At 46.5% G+C, this 21256-nt stretch overlaps 1 protein-coding gene across 1 annotated transcript in view; it reads right to left on the reverse strand.

Moving 5' to 3' along the window:
- The window catches only part of CCDC60 (coiled-coil domain containing 60), a 154498-nt gene that overhangs the window by 4977 nt on the left and 128265 nt on the right, over positions 1-21256 (reverse strand). The window contains exons 6-7 of the mRNA XM_028480553.2: positions 7275-7365; positions 2714-2948 (exon numbers count right to left, since the gene is read on the reverse strand). Of these exons, the coding sequence (XP_028336354.2) occupies positions 2714-2948; positions 7275-7365 (326 nt within the window). The remainder of the gene's footprint in view (positions 1-2713; positions 2949-7274; positions 7366-21256) is intronic.

Consider the following 21256-nt stretch of genomic DNA (forward strand, 5'->3'; position numbering starts at 1 on the left):
CAGGCTCCGGACGCGCAGGCTCAGCGGCCATGGCTCACGGGCCCAGCCGCTCCGCGGCATGTGGGATCCTCCCAGACCGGGGCGCGAACCCGGTTCCCCTGCATCGGCAGGCGGACGCGCAACCACCGCGCCACCAAGGAAGCCCCCATCATTATCATTCTAAGACAAACAGGAGGGCAAAGGAGATGATAAATGGGCATGCACTTGGCCAACTGGGAGCAATGTAATGATTGGGAGTAACAGCGAGTGGTGGGGACTGTGGAAAACTAGAGAGCACATGCCCCACCTAAGAAGGGCAGCTCCAGTTGACTGCTGTCGTGCAGGGTTGCAGGCCCACTGTTGCCACAAAGAATATCTTTTTTAAAATCAGAATTTTGATGTCCAAACTCTCAATCTTAAAAAGTCACTCCTACTTTTTTTTTTTTTTTTAAACAAAGCCTTGTGTGGTAAACAAAACGCATTCTGCAGGAACTAGCCCATGTGCCCCGGTTTTCTATCTCTAAACTAAGACAAAAGCAATAGGAATGAAGAGGGTAGGGTTCAAAAGAGCTTTGGGAGATGGCACTGATTGGAGCAGGCAACTGGTCAGACTGGGAGTCGGAGTAGGGTGGCCGTTAGGGAAGGGCCTGTGGTGTCTCGGGTGCCTGGAGAGAGGGCACTATTTCTCCCCTCCCCTCATTGCCAAGTCTCTTCCCCCTCTGGTCCCTCCTTCCTTCAGCTCTCAGGTTGCCACTGGGAGAACCATACGTGAACTCTGGGACTGAGGCACTTCTTGAAGCTGGGAACTCTTCTCTGCTTGTCTTACTTGAGAGCAAGGTTTTCAGAGTTAAGAGACACAGCGCGGATACAACATTAATAACCACATACAGACCTTTGAAAAGAAAACCAGGTCTTGTTACCCCTACACTTGCAACCTTCCAGAGCCTTCCTCTTGCACTTGGAATAATCCTGAAGTCCTTACCTTGCTCTACAAAGGCCACGCATGCTCTCACCCCTGCATCCCTCCCCAGCTTCGTGTCTTCAGAAACTCAAATGTCAGAGCTGAGAGAGGCTGTCCTTGACCACCCTGTCTAACCTAGCTCCATTCCCACCAACAGTCTCTCTCTAGCCTGAATCTTGTTTTATTATCTTCCGATCATGTATTATCTGCAATTGGCTTGCTATTTATGGCTTTCTCATGTCTGCTTTTTTCCTTGTAAAATATAAGCTTGGGGAGGGCAGGTACTGTCATCCTCGGTACCAGGAACACAGCAGCTGCTCAATAAATACATTTTGAATGAAAGAAGGTTCAAGAAATCCAGAAGAGTCATACATCTGATGATGGTTTATCTCAGTTCCTCTCCATCTGCGATAATACTTCTGTTCAGCAAACAGCTTTTCAGGGCTTAGAACTTTTCTTGGTCTCCTGTTAACAAGGGGGATGGTGGAAAATTTTCTCATGCTGGAAAATGGCCAACATTACTATGAGTCCTGACCACTTACTGAACTTTTGCACTTTTGCCCACTTCTGGCTTGGATAATCGGGGCCCTAGTCAGGCTTTCTGGTTTGCCTTGACCTTGTTTTCAGCCTCCTTGTATCTGTACTAAAGCTCGTCCAGCTTTGGTTGCTATGGGCATTCTAGATTGTGTGCAAGAACACTGGCTGAGCAGGCAGGCCTCAGCTTAGGTGGCACTGAGGGGACAAAGCCTGTGGGGGTATGGCAGAGAAGGTGTTTCATGCACCAGAGTCAACAGTTCTGCAGTGAGCCTGCCTCTATCATGCCCCTTTCTCTTTCTTCCTTCTGCCTTCTCCGTCTTTCTGCATAAATCCTTTCTTTTCCTGTCTCCTTTTACTATGCAAGCTCAAGCCAGAAAGTCCTGAAAATGAATTTTTTACACGACTTATGGAATCCAGTCACAATTCTATCTGGTGGAGGTCCACAGGCTCCCCCTAAAAGAGTGTGCAAAACCATGTATGTGTGTGTGTGTGTGTGCTTGCATTTTTTTTCCTAAAGAGAGGCCCATAGTTTCCAACAGATTTGCTAAAGAACCTGTGTCCCCCAAATTGTGAACCACTGAAAAGGCTTGCTTCCGAGTGGGCGGTCACAGAGCGATACAACTTCCCTATATAAAATATCCAGAAAAGTCAAATTTCCAGAGACAGAAAGTAGATTGGTGGTGGGAAAGGAGAGGGACTGCCAATGGACATGAGGTTTTCTTTGGGGTTGACCGAAATGTTCTAAAATTAGATGGTGCTGTTGGTTATACAACTCTAAATTTACAAAAAATCTTTGACGCGTACACTTAAAACAAGTGAATTTTATGGTATGCAAATCATACCTCAATAAAGCGGTTAAGAAAAAAGCAGGCACCGAATTTCAAAAACATAGTATGAAAAAATGTAAAATATCACTACTTTTTTATATGATCGCATGTCGAAATGACAATATTTTATAAAGTGGGCTAAGTAAAATATCCTATTAAAATTTTTAAAAAGAGCAATTGATGACCATGGGCTGTCTCCCAAGTAGAAATGGTTCAGAGTAACCCAAGTCAGAGTATATTTCTGATCTCCACTGAGGGAAAGCAAAGGGGTCCACGGGAATTGAACAGGGCGAGGGGACCCGTGTGTCTCCTTTACCTGAGTGGGGTGAAGGTGGCGCACGAGGGGCTCTTGATATCTGGCTTCAAGGCAGAGTCAGGGCAGACTGGTCAGATCTAAGGCAGGACTTACCGACATGGAGAGGCTCTTCTTCAGGCTTGGCCGAAGACGATTCATCGCCCTCAACGCCCTTGCCGCCCGTCGCCTGGGTGGTCACACTCCGGGGCTCATCTGAGCCCGGGTTCACGGAGACCATGCTGCTCTGGGGAGATGACCCTCCACTTGTCCGAGACAGACTGAGGGTGGAGCCTCGCCGGCTTGGTTTGCGGCTGGTGACACGTGCTACAGGAACCTTGAATCTCTTGGCCTGAAGGAAAGAGAAAATAAAGAGGGATTTTAGAAAGGAAGGAAGGAAGGGAAGGACGGAGGAAAAGAGGAAGGAAAGTAGGAAAGAAAAAAAGCGAAAACCTGGCTCTGAATGTGAATTCCTTCTGGCTCTTTCCAAACACCACGAGACATACCCTGGGTCTGGAAAGACCTTCTGTCACAAATCAAGATAATTTATACATGTGTTTATTGGAAGCGAGTTTGATGGGACTTATTCTACTCAGTGAGTGCGGTGGTTGCCCACGTAGTCACCACAGGAAGCCAAACACGTATTCCGATGATGCTGCCGTGGACGGCAACGGCTTTTAACTTTTCTTTTGTAATAATCATCAGGGTTGATTTTTAAACTGGGGGAGGACGGGTCTGATTTCTTTAGCTGCGTCTTGGTTTCGACGCCCAGTTCTATGTATCAACCTTTTGTTCACCAAACGACACCTGGGGCTCAAAGAATAAAGATGTATGTCCACTGGGGTTTTCTGAAGAATACAGGATGGAGACAACTCTAGGCTGGACATTCAGGAGGTAGAGGCGAGGGATGCAGATTTGTCTGATGAGGGGGCACTCTTGGGGGGAGCGGGGAGGAGCCATGATGGACAAGTCCTAGGAGGTAAAAGGGGGTAGGTAGGGAAAGTCCTGCGAGAAGAATGCGGATTTGGGGAAGGAAAGAGTCCGGGCGGACAGGTCACGGGAATGGGTGTGTGTCTGTGCGTGCGTGCATGACTGGTGTCACTTCAGAAGGTGCTGTGTGGGCTTACGTCTTCAGTTAATTCATGCTTCATGTCTTAGGCTTCCTAACTTGCCCTGAGTTGCTCAGCTGCTGCAGGATAAGAGCTCAGTGAGGGTCTGGGCTACAGTTGACACTCCATTAAAACAGAAACAATTTCATTTGAGAACATTTGAAATGAAAGCCCCCGGAGGGCAGTCCAAGGTCTTCTTTGGATGAAACTCATAGTGTGTGGTACCCTAGGGGAGAAGATAAGGAGGAGAGGCAGCTCTGAAGACCACACAGCAGTTAATGAATATCTAACAGGGTGGACAGAATTGTTTTCAGCAGGACTCACCTCAGGGAGTCCGCTGTGTGTGATCAGAAGTAATGTTTTGACTGGCCACCTCGGGTGGGGGGGGGTGGCCCGAGTGTAGGTGGAACCTCCCTGCTCCCCGCTCCCTGCTCCAGGAGAGCGGAGGGAGATTTCTTGCTCGCACAGGGCAAGGGAGGGTGGGGGACGAGAGACGGACGAAGGTTGTGGGGCTTAAGATGTGACAGAACGCCACCTCCCCCAACGTATTCAGTGAAATTCTACACAAGTGATGGAACGCTTCAGAATGTGACAGCCTGGGGAACTGGAGTTCAAACTGGGTTTAACCGGATCTGCAAGGGAGCATGGGAGTTACAAAACGACTGTGATAAAGAAAAAGCAAATGCCAAAAGTTCGCATGTTCTTCCCTTTGATAAATGAGGGGCTTGACGCAATGTCCCCTTCGTCCTGGCATCGCGACTGGACAAGAGCTCGCCAGACTGACAGCCCCTCTGCTCCCTGCCCCCCTAGGGAGAGAGAATGTCAGCGCTCAGGGATAATACCTGTAGAAGGCAACTCTTCCTGTCTCACCTGGCACGACATGAATTCTTGACTCTGGAAACCACGCTCTTTACCTCAATGTCATTTTTGAAGGCTGGACAGATTGTGTCACCAGGGCAGCCTGGAGTCTTGCAATGAGCACCAGACTCAGAGCCAGGGGACCTCAAGGGGGCCCCGAACAAGTCACTCTCCCCTGCTTCCGTCCCCTCGTCTATACAACAGAGAGGACGGGCTCGGATGATCTCAGAAGAGCTTTCCATACCCAGAGTTCTGTGTGCATCTTCCTTGCATTCGGATTTCATCTTGTGCTCCTAAAGTTACCATTAATTAAAATTCAATTAAAAGCCACAGACAGGAAATCCAGAGCGAAGGGCTCACACTTCTCATTAATTGAGAGTGGCAGAAAAATAAAATGTGGGGGGGAGATGCGACAGGCAGTTTCAGCATCCTGCTTGCCCTTTATCGAACTGACTCTCCCTGAATTGACTTCAATCCCCAAATGCTTCTCTATGTTTTGTATTTCACTCAGGAGTGGTACTAACTGGCTGCCGTGTTGCACCTCAGGAGGGACTGCTTTTTGGCAACAAAGGAAAAGAGTCCCCTGAATGATTCCTCATACTTTCTTAGAAGCAGGGGTTTCAAACTGGTGGCCCACGGGGAGACATGTTCAGCTGCCCAGAATTCTACAGATTGGGGATATCTTTACATAAGAACTGAGGTTACTGGTCTCTCTTGAAAATGATAAGCCCTGGGTCCCATTTTCACATGGCGAGATGAGTAGAACTAAGCAGAGGTTCTTCCCTTGAGCTGTGCAGGAGAATTCCTGTTTGCCACAGACCTCACCACTCCCTACTGTGTCACCCAGCCTGATTTTTTTCATTTATGCCATTTGTCCGGCTCTTAATGATCACTGCCTTGGCACTGACAAGCTCCACACATACAGACGACTATCAGTTGCTGTGGAAGGTGACTGGAGCCTCTCTTTCAAAGTCCTTAATTTACAGGTGAAGAAACTGAGGTCAGGAGAGAGGAAAGGACTTCTCCAATGCCATGCAGTGAACAGATCACAGTGGCTAAACTAGGTCTCCTGATTCCTAATTCGGTGCTCCCTCATCCTCAGAATGGACCACACTGCAGCGCAGAGTTTGATCTACAAACTCGCCCGGGGCTGGGGCGGGGGATTCAGTTCAGTGAGAGTTCAAGTGCAGTGACTCACTCTTCCCTCCTCCAACGGCAGTTGTGAATATTCCTGAAGGACGTTTTTTTAAAGGTTTGTGGCTCCTGCTCCTTTTTCCGTGCGTCTCTGGAGACAGATACACACGATATCTCCATAGCAACTTGCCGTGATAAAAACAAAGGCTCTCCTCCTCCGATTTAGAAGTGCCCTGATGAAACGGCAAGAGAACGGTGAAACTTCATGAGGGGCAATGACTATCCTACCTGGGAGAACATGCTTTTGAAGAGCTCAGTGTTTTAATAAACAGGGTCTAGTAAACAGATCCAGGACTAACTCCTGGCTCTGCCACTGCCCAGCTGTGTGGCCTCATGCAAATCACTTAACCTCTTTGAGCCCTAACTTCCTGCTCTCCTACCTGGAAATAAGAATGGTGCCCCCATGCGGTTATTAGGAGGACAGGACTGGCTAAGACACCTAAAGAGCTTCCTTAGCACAGAACCTGGCCCACTGTAATTCTGTTCAAGACTGGCTTCTAAAACTTATATAACCACAAGAATGCTCAGCATTTTCACATTTTCCAAGTGAGACTGTATACTGTTTCCTGGGGTTCTTTACTAATGTCAAATAGCTAGCTAGTGGGAAGCAGCCGCATGGCACAGGGAGATCAGCTCGGTGCTTTGTGACCACCTAGAGGGGTGGGATAGGGAGGGGGGGAGGGAGGGAGACGCCAAGAGGGAAGAGATATGGGGACATGTGTATACGTATAACTGATTCACTCTGTTATAAAGCAGAAACTAACAACAAAAAAAAAGAAGTGAGCAGAAACCAGGAGACGCCAAGAGGGAAGAGATATGGGGACATGTGTATACGTATAACTGATTCACTCTGTTATAAAGCAGAAACTAACAACAAAAAAAAAAGAAGTGAGCAGAAACCAGCATTATATCCATTTTGTGGGTTGGAGCACAGGTTCAGCAAAAATCTCATTGTGTGCTCTCTCAACTGCCTCTAGCTCTCTACTCTTGCCATTATTACTATTATGGTGCTTGTTTGTTAAGTGGATGAGCTTGGGGGTTTGGGGGGTTAGGAATAGTTCTGAGTGAAAAGAACAGACCTCTTGATTTTCTCTTAATAATAAGCACACGTTCTAGTTTGTAGAAAACCCTGTCTGTTCAATCACTCACTTCTTATTTTCTGACTGAGTTTCAAAGAAAAGAGAGAGCAAGAGAGAAAGAGAAGTGACTGTTATTGATTAAACGTAGACAGTGAGCGAAACCATTTCCTTCCAGTGACATCTTATTAGGCGCCTGCTCGGCCACCCCTTGCCTCCTGCGTGAGGTGGTGTCCAGCCATATGACATTTCTTCTACAATCCCCGGATAAGCATTTTAATGAAAATTTATAAAAACCATCCAACAGCCAAGGTTCTGACTTCCCTTCACTCAGAGAACCAACTAGAAAAAAAAAAACCCCATCAGAGAGAAGATTGGCGAAAATGCCTCCCACCCAAGTTGGGGCTGGTAGCCACAGTAGAGTCACGTGCTGACGGTTACCTTCGGGGCTGTGATGAAGCGCTCCCACCTCTGTCCCATGGACTTGTCCTTATTGATTTTTTTTATTGTGCTCTTGCTTCCACCTGGGTCCCTGAGTGAGAAACAGCTTAATGAGTTTTCCGTTTCTAGAGCCTCAGTTCATTACAAGTACTTTTAAGAAATGCAATAAAGAGATGATGGATGGTAGCCGTTCTCTGCTGTGATTTTTTCCCCCCTCCTATACTCGGGAAGCAGTGGAAGGGACAGGTCTCGAAAGCCGGGTCTCGCGAGTGGGAATCCAGGTTAGGAGAGACCACCGCTTACTGGGTAGGGACTGAGGGAGGTGGAGTGTATTTGTACACCTTCCGCATCTGTTTGCGTTTTGGACTTGGGTCCTCTCGTAGACTCCAGGGCAGGTCTGCGGTTCCTCTTGGGGGTGAATTGAAAAGCCTGTTAATTTCCAAATCTCTGCCTGCTCTGGCGCCTAAGGGTCCCACCGTCAGGGCCACTTCTGAGTAACGCACAGAGAGAATTACTAACTTTGCTTGGGCGGGGGGAGCTTACAGGGTGCGTTGCACAATGAAAATCACTGGTTTGGAGTTTATTGAGTGAAAATTCTATACAATTCTACATGCAAGACGCTTCTGTGCATTCTTGCTGAATCATCTCAATAAAACCTTGTGATGCAGTCATTTATCATCCCATTCTACAGATGAGAAAACAAACTCGGGGTCTTAAGTCACTCATCCAGGTGCATATTCACAATGAATCTAATGACCCTCACTTGCATGGGTCCCGCCAGGGCCCCGTACCTCATTTTGTATTTTAACTTTGTATTCTTTTTCTTAAAGCGCCCCTCTCCCCAATTAAATAAGCTTCAGGTCGCGTGAAACCTGGATCTTCCCTCATGGGTTGGAACTTCCTGGGTATGAGACTGAAGCCCCAGCAAGTTTGGATGGTGACATACCTATAATCCTTGATCTGAAACCTGTGGGACCGGATGTGTCGCCAAATTCAGAATCTCGGCATTTTGGGACGGAAATATGCTGCACGTATATCATGTTAACATAATCCTTCCAGTGGGGTCTCGGCAGCATCTTATAATCAAACACATTAATATTTCTGCAGTGATATATATGAATATTTACACTAGGTGGGATAAAGACCATGAATAGCTTCAAGTCAAGTTTTGCCACCAAATCAGTTTGGCTCGTGTCAGAAATTGCTGTCAAATTGAGTTACCGAAAAACTGAGTTTTCAGAGCCTCTTGGATTTTGGACCTGTGGCTATGGGGTGGTGGATCCCTGTTGATAAGCAAGCTCTCTCAGAGACCTCTACCTACCTATGTATTGACTGATTGATCTGTTGATCTCTCCATCCATCCACCCATCCATCCATGCCTTTGTTTCTTTATCTCCTTTTTCTCTGCAGAAAGGATTTTAGATGGCTGGGAGCCTTTAGATCATTTGGCTGGCTGTCAGCCAGCGTAGAGGAGGGACTTGAGGGAATGAGACGGCCAGACCAGTTTGATGTAGGGGGCACCAACAGGAGTGTAGACTTAGCAGGGGCTGCCAAGTGCTGGTGGGTGGGGGAGACGCTCAGATAGGAGGCAAAGGTGATCAAGATAAAGCTCGATTCTTACGGCATGGGGGTCCGAGCCGCAGAATCAAAGGTTTTTACCAGCCCAGACGGGGAGGGGGATGTGTGTGCTCTTTATTGGCAGAGCCCTTGCTGAGCATCTACCAGCTCACAGCCGCAAACTGAGAAACGCACACAGACGACAAGGTGAAAGTCAGGCTGGGGAGGGTGGGGTGAGAATGTGCCTCCAAGCTTTTTGTAAGACTTTATGTTTGATTACACAATAAAAAGCCCTCTGAATAATTAACAGTGAAGCTCATGTAACGTTGGTTCTGCCCGCCTCTCCCCAGAGTAATCAAATTAGGGGCTATTTAAAATCCAGCTGGAGAAAGGAGCAGCAATACTTCAGTCCTATAAACACTATTTAAACTAGCGGCACTTTTGAAGTCTGATTTAAGGCTCACCAACTGGAAGCTTTAGTGTTTCCGCTTTGGAGCGTTTCTTTCAAGACCACAGGGCTTTTCTCGCTTTTCCCCTTTGCTAACGCAGCTCCTGCTGTGCCTCCAGCCTTCTTCTTGATGTTCAAAAGCAACCCCTCTTCCCCTTTCAAAATTAAATCTGGTATGGCCAAGCTTTCAAAATCTCAAATATTCAGACCCGATCGGGAAGATGGAGGTTTCTCGTTCACGCAGACTTCCAAAGACGACCCAAAATCTATTGTGACTTCAGGCAGCAGGTTAAATGAGCTAAAAATGCAGCAAGCTTCCCAGGGATCTTAAAAAGCCCTGAGCATCGTTCTTGCAAAGCCACTGATAAAGAAAGGGCCTGGTAGGACAGAATCCGTCTCTCTGATGTTTCACTTTCAGTCAAATAAACCAAAAAGGAGGATCAATAGGGGGAGAAAAGGAAATAACCCAAGCGCTGTCATCCTCAGTGGGCTGCCTACACACTACCACACAAGCAAGCTCAGGTTCCTGCCCACAGCCTGGAGGGACAGTCAGTGCTCTTCACCCACCAGAGTCCCAGGTCTTCTCGGCATCTTAAAGTCGGGTGTAGCTCTGTGACTCGCTTTGCTCAAAAATACTTGAGCGGAAGTGACACGTGGCCTGTCGGGCGATGCTTTAAGGGCCGGTGCTCACGTCAGACTCCCTTTGCTGCCGGGCCCTTGGGTGACTATGGCGGTCAGAGGCCCGTGCGGTAGACATGTAAAGGGTGAGCGAGAAATGAGCTTGCGTTGCGCTAAGCTGCTGAGATTTGGGGGTTGTTCATCACGGCAGCTTAATTTACCTTACCTAATCGATGCCTCTGATTTACTGTCTGTGGGCCCTCAGGCCAGCCTCTCTTGAGCATCAGAACCAGGAAAAGGGGTGTGTGTGACCTGGGTGGTTAACAGTGGGTTTAAGAATCGGGTGGACCAGCTGTTTGAGTCCTCCGCCTGCCCTGCTGCTTCCTAGATGTGAGGTTTTGTGTAATATTTACCCTCTCTGAGCCTTAGTGTCCTCATCTGTCAAATGGGGGAATATTAGCTAAGTCAGAGGATGATTAGAGTGAAGATGCAATGAAATGGGGCTCCGTAGGAGCTCTGCAGGGTGCCTTGTATACAGAACTGAATACAGCTGAACTATGAACAACACATGCCTTTTTCAACAGAAACCTTACTGTGGCTTGGAGGAGGGGTTGATGGTGGGGAAGGAGGCACGAGGGCACATCCGTGGGGGAGAAGGGGCTGTGATTTTGAGACCACATTTTCCTCTCTGCTGAAGCCTTCTGGGGGATCCTATTTGCCAGAAATCAAGGGAAGAAGTCGTTGAGCACCGCTGCATCTCTTCTGACTGTACCGCCAAAAAGCACATTTTGTTCCTAGAAGCCACCTGAAGACATCTATCCACAGCGGCTATCAGAGTAATTTTCTCAAATACTTCACTCCTTCTGAATCCGCATTTGCTTCTCAGGGTGGAAAGTCTGCTGGCTGGTTTAGGATGTGTTCACGTGTCCACAACAAGATGGGAGAACGGAGGTAACTGCTGATTTTGCAGCAGGGAGGGAACAGAGATCAAAGCTCCCAGGATCTCCCCGGCCAGGTTGCCCGTCCCAATTCCTGAGTGATAGGTGCTCTGATCATCCTGCCACGTTTTCCCACTCCTGTAGAGATGTCCACTTGACAACAGGCGTGGAGAAATGATGCAATTAGGTCAGTGCAGGTAAAATCAGAGACTTCACTCAAACGTCACCTTCTCTGTGAGTCCTTCCCTGACGACCCAACTTAAAAGTCACCCCCGCCACGCTGTCACTATCACATCACCCTGTCCATTTCTTCGTGACGCTTAATGCTATCTCAAGGAATCTTGATTAGTACATGTTTATTATCTGTTGCTCCCCTCCACATCCCTTGGAACAGAAGCTCCAGAGAGCAGGAATGTTGTTTTATTTTCATGGGTGAATCCCCAGCAGTGCCTGAAAAAAGCGGGTTGAAGGAAAATGAGACTTCCTGGGGTCGGGGTGGGGGGAAGCATTGATGCTAACGTGTTGTTCAGAATGATGCCGCATAAAACTTTTTATTATTAAAATCTTCAAACATACACAAAAAGAAGCAGTACAATGAACTCCCATGTACCCATCACTCAACTTCAACAACTCAGCACTATCCTTATTTTCCCTACATATTCTACCACTTTTTTTTTTTGTGGTACGCGGGCCTCTCACCGCTGCGGCCTCTACCGCTGCGGAGCACAGGCTCCGAACGCGCAGGCCCAGCGGCCATGGCCCACGGGCCCACCCGCCCCGCAGCACGCGGGATCCTCCCGGACCGGGGAGCGAACCCGCGTCCCCTGCATCGGCAGGCGGACTCTCAACCAGTGCGCCACCAGGGAAGCCCTGATGCCGCATTTTTTTCACAAGAGTGACAATCTGGCAAACACTTAAAGATTCTGGGGGAATTGGTTAAGTATGTTGATAAACTCCACAGTCGTTAAAAGAGGTTTTGACATGGAGAGATGTTTGACTTATTAAGTTAAATAACAAAATTTAGCTGCAAAACAATAAATGTAGAACGGCCTTTTTTTTTAAAGGAAATTATATATTTATATATCATATGATCTTGGTAAGTTGGGGTCCCTTTTGTATCCTGGCAAATATTACTTTTTAATGAGTTATTCTTTTTTTTTTTTTCTTGACACCAGATTGTTCCCTAAATTAATTGAAGATTTGGGGGCCTTGCCTAGAAACAGAGGAAACAATCATTTAGTGGTTAAGCGCACACGCTTTGCATCTGGGCTACCTGGGTTCAAGTCCTGACTTTTACTAGCTGCGTATCTTGGAGCAAGTTACTTAAATTCTCTTTGACTCAGTTTCCTCATTTGTTAAGTCAGAATGAGGCTCAAATAAGGTCATATATCCAGAGCAGTGCTTGACAAAGAAAGCACTCAAATGCCAGCTATTTTCCTTATAACACAGTAGTTGGATTTAGGTGACTGTGTCATATTTGAAATGTTTCATATAGAGAAAGGCATCTATATTTTTCTAAAGCAGGTGTGGGTTCCTTGTGCCTGAGAAGCCCAGCCTTTGAGTGTATGGACTCTCTTAATGAAAATCAGGATTTTCCACTTGGACTCTCCAATTAAGAGTGGGTCCAGGAGTTCCCTGGTGGCCTAGCGGTCACTGCCGTAGCCCAGGTTCAATCCCTGGTCGGGAAACTGAAATCCTGCAAGCGAAAAAAAAAAAAAAAAAAAGAGTGGGTCCAATGGTGTCTTTCTGGGACAGCCCGAGGCGGTAAGACATCGCCAACTGCCCCAGCGGAGAGCACACGATTACCTGCCTATGGAGGCTCAAGGCTGTTGGAACAGCTCCTCCCCTCTGCCTGGAAGGTACATCAGTAACTCTTCACTTCCCTCTTAGGCCTGGGGTCTGCCCTGTTCTTCCCCATTGGGTGGGGGTGAGTGGCATTTAGGAATTTAGGAAGAGGTGGCACTAAGGCTTGAAGTGCTTGCTTACGCCGGGTCGCGGCCACGGCTCACGGGCCCAGCCGCTCGGCGGCACGTGGGATCCTCCCGGACCGGGGCACGAACCCGTGTCCCCTGCATGGGCAGGCGGACTCTCAACCACTGCGCCACCAGGGAAGCCCTGATGCCGCATTTTTTTCACAAGAGTGACAATCTGGCAAACACTTAAAGATTCTGGGGGAATTGGTTAAGTATGTTGATAAACTCCACAGTCGTTAAAAGAGGTTTTGACATGGAGAGATGTTTGACTTATTAAGTTAAATAACAAAATTTAGCTGCAAAACAATAAATGTAGAACGGCCTTTTTTTTTAAAGGAAATTATATATTTATATATCATATGATCTTGGTAAGTTGGGGTCCCTTTTGTATCCTGGCAAATATTACTTTTTAATGAGTTATTCTTTTTTTTTTTTTCTTGACACCAGATTGTTCCCTAAATTAATTGAAGATTTGGGGGCCTTGCCTAGAAACAGAGGAAACAATCATTTAGTGGTTAAGCGCACACGCTTTGCATCTGGGCTACCTGGGTTCAAGTCCTGACTTTTACTAGCTGCGTATCTTGGAGCAAGTTACTTAAATTCTCTTTGACTCAGTTTCCTCATTTGTTAAGTCAGAATGAGGCTCAAATAAGGTCATATATCCAGAGCAGTGCTTGACAAAGAAAGCACTCAAATGCCAGCTATTTTCCTTATAACACAGTAGTTGGATTTAGGTGACTGTGTCATATTTGAAATGTTTCATATAGAGAAAGGCATCTATATTTTTCTAAAGCAGGTGTGGGTTCCTTGTGCCTGAGAAGCCCAGCCTTTGAGTGTATGGACTCTCTTAATGAAAATCAGGATTTTCCACTTGGACTCTCCAATTAAGAGTGGGTCCAGGAGTTCCCTGGTGGCCTAGCGGTCACTGCCGTAGCCCAGGTTCAATCCCTGGTCGGGAAACTGAAATCCTGCAAGCGAAAAAAAAAAAAAAAAAAAGAGTGGGTCCAATGGTGTCTTTCTGGGACAGCCCGAGGCGGTAAGACATCGCCAACTGCCCCAGCGGAGAGCACACGATTACCTGCCTATGGAGGCTCAAGGCTGTTGGAACAGCTCCTCCCCTCTGCCTGGAAGGTACATCAGTAACTCTTCACTTCCCTCTTAGGCCTGGGGTCTGCCCTGTTCTTCCCCATTGGGTGGGGGTGAGTGGCATTTAGGAATTTAGGAAGAGGTGGCACTAAGGCTTGAAGTGCTTGCTTACGCCGGGTCTTGTCTGTTTCTCTGTAAAGATCCACTCGTTTCTAGTCGGTCCTTGGAAAGCGAGTCTCTAATAAGGATAAAACCAGTACAAGTTCACAACCCCTGAACCAACTCCAAAATCCAAAGGGTCTTGACAACCAAAAAAACAAAATTAATAACTTATTTAGCAGCAAAACATGACCTGAACTGATGGGAGACTACTGATGACCTTTCTTTACCTTGTGTTTCCACTTAGTATAAATATTCATTCCGTTTTTCTTCTGCAGAAATATGTTTGATAATAGGGTGCTGCCCCAGCTCCCTCTGGGAGTATGATGTTCTATACGGTATATGTCCCATATTTCTTTTCTAAAATGTCAAAAAAGAAAAAAAAAATCCAAATTCTGAAACGCAGCTGGTCCCAAAGGTTTGAATAAAAACCTGTGGGCCCGGGCTTCCCTGGTGGCGCAGTGGCTGAGAGTCCGCCTGCCGATGCAGGGGAACTGGGTCCGTGCCCCGGTCCGGGAGGATCCCACGTGCCGCGGAGAGGCTGGCAGGAGACGCGGGTTCGTGCCCCGGTCCGGGAGGATCCCACGTGCCGCGGAGCGGCTGGGCCCGTGAGCCGTGGCCGCTGAGCCTGCGCGGCCGGAGCCTGTGCTCCGCAACGGAAGAGGCCACAACAGTGAGAGATCCGCGTACCGAAAAACAAAAAAAAATCTGTGGGCCCTGATAGATGAAACAAGTCTTACTTTGCCTGAACAGAAGGCTACATCTCTCAGAGAAGGATAATTAGTACATTCATTATTGAAGGCTCAGTTTCTGCTCTGTGTGGACCTGATCATCTTGTCAACTGAAATAAACTCTCCTGCTAGCAGTAGAATTAATGAGGATGCTGGGAAATGATAATGTGTTTCAATGGCCACGTGATGAAATTGGGAAGGCCTTTTTTTTCCTTTTTTTTTTTTTTCTAAATAAAGCAGAGACTCAGGTGCAACTAAGAATATGCAATGCTAAAATCTCTCATCTGTCCATTTACCAAACCATTCACCAATCCATCCAAATATGGGATCTTCCCGCAGTGAACAAAGATCATCTGCTTGTAGCACGCTAGATGCCCGTTAGTAAAGTTTCGCTGCCTGTAGAAAGCCCACTCTGTGGTGTTGAACCACCCCGCTTTCTTACTATAAAATCCATACGGGGGCAGGATTGGACCTACAGCCATCATAATGTCTAACAGAAACGAAACCTCTGGGATCTACAGGTCCTGGAGAATGGATGATTCCTTTTGGAAAATGCATGGTGCGTATCAGGACTCAAGGTTCATGTTTCGAGCACTTTAATAACAGAAGGTGCTCTGCTGCTTGATGGTGGAAACTCAGAGAAGCACAGTCAGGGGAACTGAAGATCTGGTATTTTCCTCTTGGGGTCATTCCCTGCATTGCTCATCTTTGCAACCAGATTTTGGTTGAACTCATGTAGCTTTCCCCCCTCCCGCCCCCATCTCGTTGTACCTCTGTCCATCCGCTCAGTGAACATGGATCTCAGCTGTTGGTAAAATTCTGCTCAGAGGTTTATTTCTCCCCTAGCCCTAAGTCTCAATGGTATTGACAGTCTTAGCCCTAGCTGCTCTTTAAAATCGGGATTTTGATCTTGAATAGCTATCACTTAGGGAGCACTCACTGTCTTCTCAGACATCAGGCTAAATGTTCTATGTACCCTATCTTGCTTAATCCTTACAAGAACGCTTATGAAACAGGAACTCATTTGACAGAGGAAGAAACCAAGACCCAGAGATGTTAAGTGACTTTGCCCAAGGTTACACAGCCATTTAAGTGGCAGGGCCTGGACTCATCCATGTCCTTCTGAAGTCAAAGTCCTTGACCTTAATCACTCTACTCCCTCTGGGCTTTAAAAAATGTGTTTGAAGATTTGGGGAAATTCACATTATGGCATAAGTGTGAAACATCATAAATAGGGATTAAGCATTAAAGAGAAGACACCCTTCTCTTTCCTTACTAACTAAAAAAAAAAAAAAAATCTTTCTGGCACTTTCTAGGGAACATAACACTCGCCCTGCCCCCATCATTCCTAATTTTTTTTTTAATCAATCCCAAACAATGGTGTGCTAGAGTCAGCTCATACTGCATCACAAGAACTACATTTGTGCATCTCTTCCCAACTCCAAGTTAGTGACATCACGGTGGTAAGCCTGAAATCAGCCAGGGTGGGAGTATTTATACCATGGAAATCGGCATGGCTGCAAATCATGGTTTTTCCCTCTCTGGAGAACTGGTTATTAAACATTTACCAGCATCCCACTGACCCCAAACTACAATCACCATCAGGAGCAAAGGGTTCACTAAAAAAAACAAACCCCAACAAATACTCTGTCTTCCTGGGGGAATCATTCCTGGACTGTATTCTTCCGTCAGTTCTGGCTGAGGTTCTGGTTGGTTCAGGTTCAGCTCTCACAGAGCTGGACATCCTCGGATCCCTCATAGGATGCTGTCCTGACAAGTCACAGGAGAACCTCCACTTGACTCAATGTGACCACTGTCTTTTTTTTTTTTTTGGATAACAATTTTGGGTCACCTTATGGGCATATTTCTAAAACCAATCAAAGGAAATAAAGATGGTCCTTTTTGTCTTCTCAATCCAAATTCTGTATTATGTTCTTTCCTCAGTTTGGGAGAGTGGTGCCCAAATGTCAGAGGCAAGATGCCGCTGGTAGCTCACTCAGGGAGATACAATGCTTTTAGAGGTCCACTGGTTCAGGGGCCTTTCTCTTAGAATCTAGTTATCAACTGTGAAAAAAAATTTGATGTTGCACTGACCCACAAATTCTATTTCTCAGAACCTAGCCGACAGAAATATTTCCAACCCGGCACAAAACATATGTGCAAGGATGTTCCATGCAGTACTATTTGAAATGGCAAAAACTGGGGAACAACGCTAGTGTCCATTAGTAGAGAAATGGCCATCTAAAATATGGTCTGTCCAGACCACAGAGTACTCAAATATGAAGAGAATGTGGAAAAAATGTTAAAAGAATGTGGAAGCTTTGTCTGTACCATGTTGGTAAATAAACAAATGTTTGCTGGGCCAGGCAGATTCAATGGGACACAGGGTGGACTCACTCACTACACCCAGCCCGTGTTCTTTGCAGGCACCTCTGGTGATAGCTCTATTCGGAGAAGAGGCCCTCTGTCTAAATCCTGTTAGGCAGTTAGGGGGAAGGTCAAAGTTTCTTCCTGAGTCTTTTGGGCCTTTATTGTTTTTAGCTCAAAGTAATCCACATGCCAAAGAGATATTTTGGGGTGGCAAATTCTACTCCCCTACAACCATGATGGAAAGATGTCCATAAGACACTGTAAAAGGGGGAAAATCATATGCAGAACAATATGCAGAGCATGATCCCATTTCTGTTAAAAAAAAAAAAGTGTATATCTGTGTGTGTGTGTGTGTGTGTGTGTGTGTGTGTGTGTGTGTGTGTGTATGCAGCATTAGAAAGGAGGCGGAAGGAGGAAGGACATACCTCAGACTTTAAAAGGATTTCCTCTAGGGAGGGGAATGGATTTGGGGTAGGAGGAGATAAAGGCTTTCACACCTTATATGCTTCTGAATTTTTTGGAAATTTTTAATAGAAATAGATTGTATTCATTTATTACTTGAGCAGTTTTGTTTTACACAAAAAAGTGTGGGAAATGTTTTAAAGCTGTGGTTTTCAAACAAATTCTGTATGCCACATAGATATCTTGGAAGTAACAAGGGTGCCTTGGTTGGGGTGGAAGTGAGTTGCCCTCCCAACCATCTGCTTCATGTAGAAGGTCCATTTTGAAAATTTTTTTTAACATTATTGGGGTTTCTATTATTAAAAAAGGATTTCTGCTGCTTAAAAAAATAAAGGTTATAAACCACTGCATCAAGGGAACTGCAGTTTTAAATTCATCCCAACCAAAAACATGGAATCAGTTGGACTTTCTGATCTGTCAACAGATGCATGACTTATATTCCTGGTTACATTTGAGGTTAGTTTATTTAGGCTCTGGTGCAAGAGATGAATCAAGGTGGGGTGGGAACTGGGGGGAGGTGGAGTTTTGGGGAATGGGTGCTAAATGAAATGCCCCGGAGTGGGAAGGAAAAGGGGTTTATTAAGATTCAGGATTTTTGGAAGTGAAGGAAGATTGAATTCACCTGGGAGCCAGGGCTGAGCGAGGGGTTGACATCAGTGTATTGGGGTGGAGGTGGGGATGTTAGCACTGGGGAAAGGGCAGTTATTTTATTTAACCCAGTATTGGATTTTTACAGAGCAAGTCAGTGTTATTTACATTTTTCTTTTGGTTACATTCTTGCAGACAACAGGACTCTCCTTAAAGAAACAATGCCTTTACACGCCTACCTATTCCTTGTTCTGCCTTGGCATGTGCAATGCAGCTCCTGCAATAGTGGCCTCAAGGCTTTTGAGGAGCCCTCCCCTCTGGTGGGGACACATCTAACACTTTTCTTGGCTTGGACAACAGGTTCTAGAACTTTCACCTGAGCAAACTCAGCTGCTCCTGGGACCTCAACACATATTATTCCCTTGGGTCCAAGTGGAGAAACAGTCACAATTTTAAAAAAAACTAACAAAAACAGGGGCAGAGTCAAGATGCCGTACTAGGAGGACACTGGAATTCGCGTCTCCTCACAACTAGGGCACCTACCAGGCACCAGTGGGGAACTAGACACCTAAGGGGACGGGAGGAACCCCAGGGGCCGGGTAGGACGTGGGGCATGGGGGGAGTGGAGGCAGGACAGGACTGGTGCCCCTGAGGGGCGGCTGGGGGAGGGGAAGGGATCCCTCGCCCCAAGGGGGATATCGGGGGACCACTGGGAGGGCAGAGGATCAAAAGGGAGTGTGGCCAGGTTCCCCTGCCCACGTGGGCCCCCAGGAACCTGCTGAGATCCCGGGCCTGATCCTCTGCCCACTGAGGCGCCCTCCAGCCACGCGGGTCCTGAGGGAGTTAGAGGGAGGGAAGGGGAGCAAAAGTAAAGGCCAGGCGGCTGGGGGAGGGGAGGAGTTCCTACACCCAGCGGGACCCACCCACGGTTAGGGGTCCAGCGACGGGGGAGACACTGGGGGAGATGGTGGAGGAGGGGCGTGAAGGAACTGAGGGGAACGGGGCCAGCGCTTTCCCTGTCCACTTAGTCACCGGGGAGCCTGCTGGGCTCCCGGTCCTAATCCTCTGCCCTGGGAGCCTCCCTCCTGCAGTGCAGAGCCCAAGCCCCACCCCACACCCTCACCCAGGGCCCCTCCCCTACACTGGGGGACCCCCTCCAACGCCCTGGGCCTAAACCCCACCCACACAGCCTGCCGCAGGGCCCGATCTCCAAACTCCAAACTCCACTCTCCAGAGGCCCTCCTTTCCACGTGCAGCCTCTCCCTTTGCACAGGTCCTAAGCAGAGGCCCAGTCCCACGCTTGACCATCACCCCACCTAGGCCCCGCCCCACGCCCAAAGTCACCCACCCACCCGCCTAGGTCCCACCCCACCCTAAACCCCACCCCTGCCTAAGTTCCACCCCCGCCTAAACTCCGCCCCCATAAGCAAGCCTTTTTTTTTTTCCCTCTTTTAGATTGGGGTTCCTGGGTGATTCACTGTTGTTGATTCTTTTATATTTTTCTTTTTCCTAATAAAACTTTTATTTTTCTAATTTATTTTATTCTTTATAATTTGTTATTGTTCTCTCCTTTTGGCTTGGCCCCCCACGCTTTTTTGTTTCTTTTCTCTGTTGTGGTTTTATTTTACCTTGTTGCAGTTTTTTCAATTACAGTTTTATTTTTCCTAATATATTTTGTATCTTTCTAATTTTATTTTGTTTTTTATTCTTTGATATTTTACTGCTCCTTTTTATCTTTTTTCTTTCTTTCTTCCTTTTTTTTTTTTTAACTGCACCACGAAACTTGCAGGATCAGGCTGGAGGTCGTTCCTAAGCTCCTGTGGTGGGAGCTCTGAGTCCAAACCACTGGACTGACAGACAACCTCAGACCCCAGAGAATATCAATCGTAGTGAGGCCTCCCACAGGTCCTCCTCTCAGCACCAAGACCCAGCTCTATGCAACTGCCTGCAAACTCCAGTGCTGGACGTCTCAGGCCAAGCAACCAGTAAGACAGGAATACAGCACCACCCATCAAAAAAACAAAAAATGAAACGACAAAAAAATATGTTACAGATGAAGGAGCAAGGTAAAAACCTACAAGACCAAATATATGAAGATGAAATAGACAACCTACCTGAAAAAGAATTCAGAGTAATGATAGTAAAGATGATCCAATATCTCGGAAACAGAATGGAGAGAATACAAGAAACATTTAACAAGGATCTAGAAGAACTAAAGAGCAAACAAACAGTGATGAACAACACAATTACTGACATTAAAAATACTCTAGAAGGAATCAATAACAGAATAACGGAGGCAGAAGAAGGGATAAGTAAGCTGGAAAATAAAATGGTGAAAATAACTGCCAGGGAGCAGAATAGAGAAAAAAGAATGAAAGGAATTGAGGACAGTCTCAGAGACCTCTGGGACAACATTAAATGCACCAACATTTGAAATTATAGGGGTCCCAGAAGAAGAAGAGAAAAAAAGAAAGGGTCTGAGAGATTACTCTACCCAGCAAGGATCTCATTCAGATTCGATGCAGAAATTAAAACTTTTATAGATAAGCAAAAATTAAGAGAATTCAGCACCACCAAACTACATAATGATCAAGGGATCAATCCAAGAAGAAGATATAACAATTGTAAATATTTATGCACCCAACAGAGGAGCACCTCAATACATAAGGCAAATGCTAACAGCCATAAAAGGGGAAATCGACGGTAACACAATCATAGTAGGGGACTTTAACACCCCACTTTCACCAATGGACAGATCATCCAAAATGAAAATAAATAAGGAAACACAAGCTTTGAATGACACATTAAGCAAGATGGACTTAACTGATATTTACAGGACAGTCCATCGATAAACAACAGAATATACTTTCTTCTCAAGTGCTCATGGAACAGTCTCCAGGATAGACTATAACTTGGGTCACAAATTAAGCTTTGGTAAATTTAAGAAAATTGAAATTGTATCAAGTATCTTTTCCAACTACGCTATGAGACTAGGTATCAATTACAGGAAAAAAAACTGTAAAAAATACAAACACATGGAGGCTAAACAATA

The sequence above is a fragment of the Physeter macrocephalus genome, chromosome 19, assembly GCF_002837175.3.
Source record: "Physeter macrocephalus isolate SW-GA chromosome 19, ASM283717v5, whole genome shotgun sequence".
NCBI lineage: Eukaryota > Metazoa > Chordata > Mammalia > Artiodactyla > Physeteridae > Physeter > Physeter macrocephalus.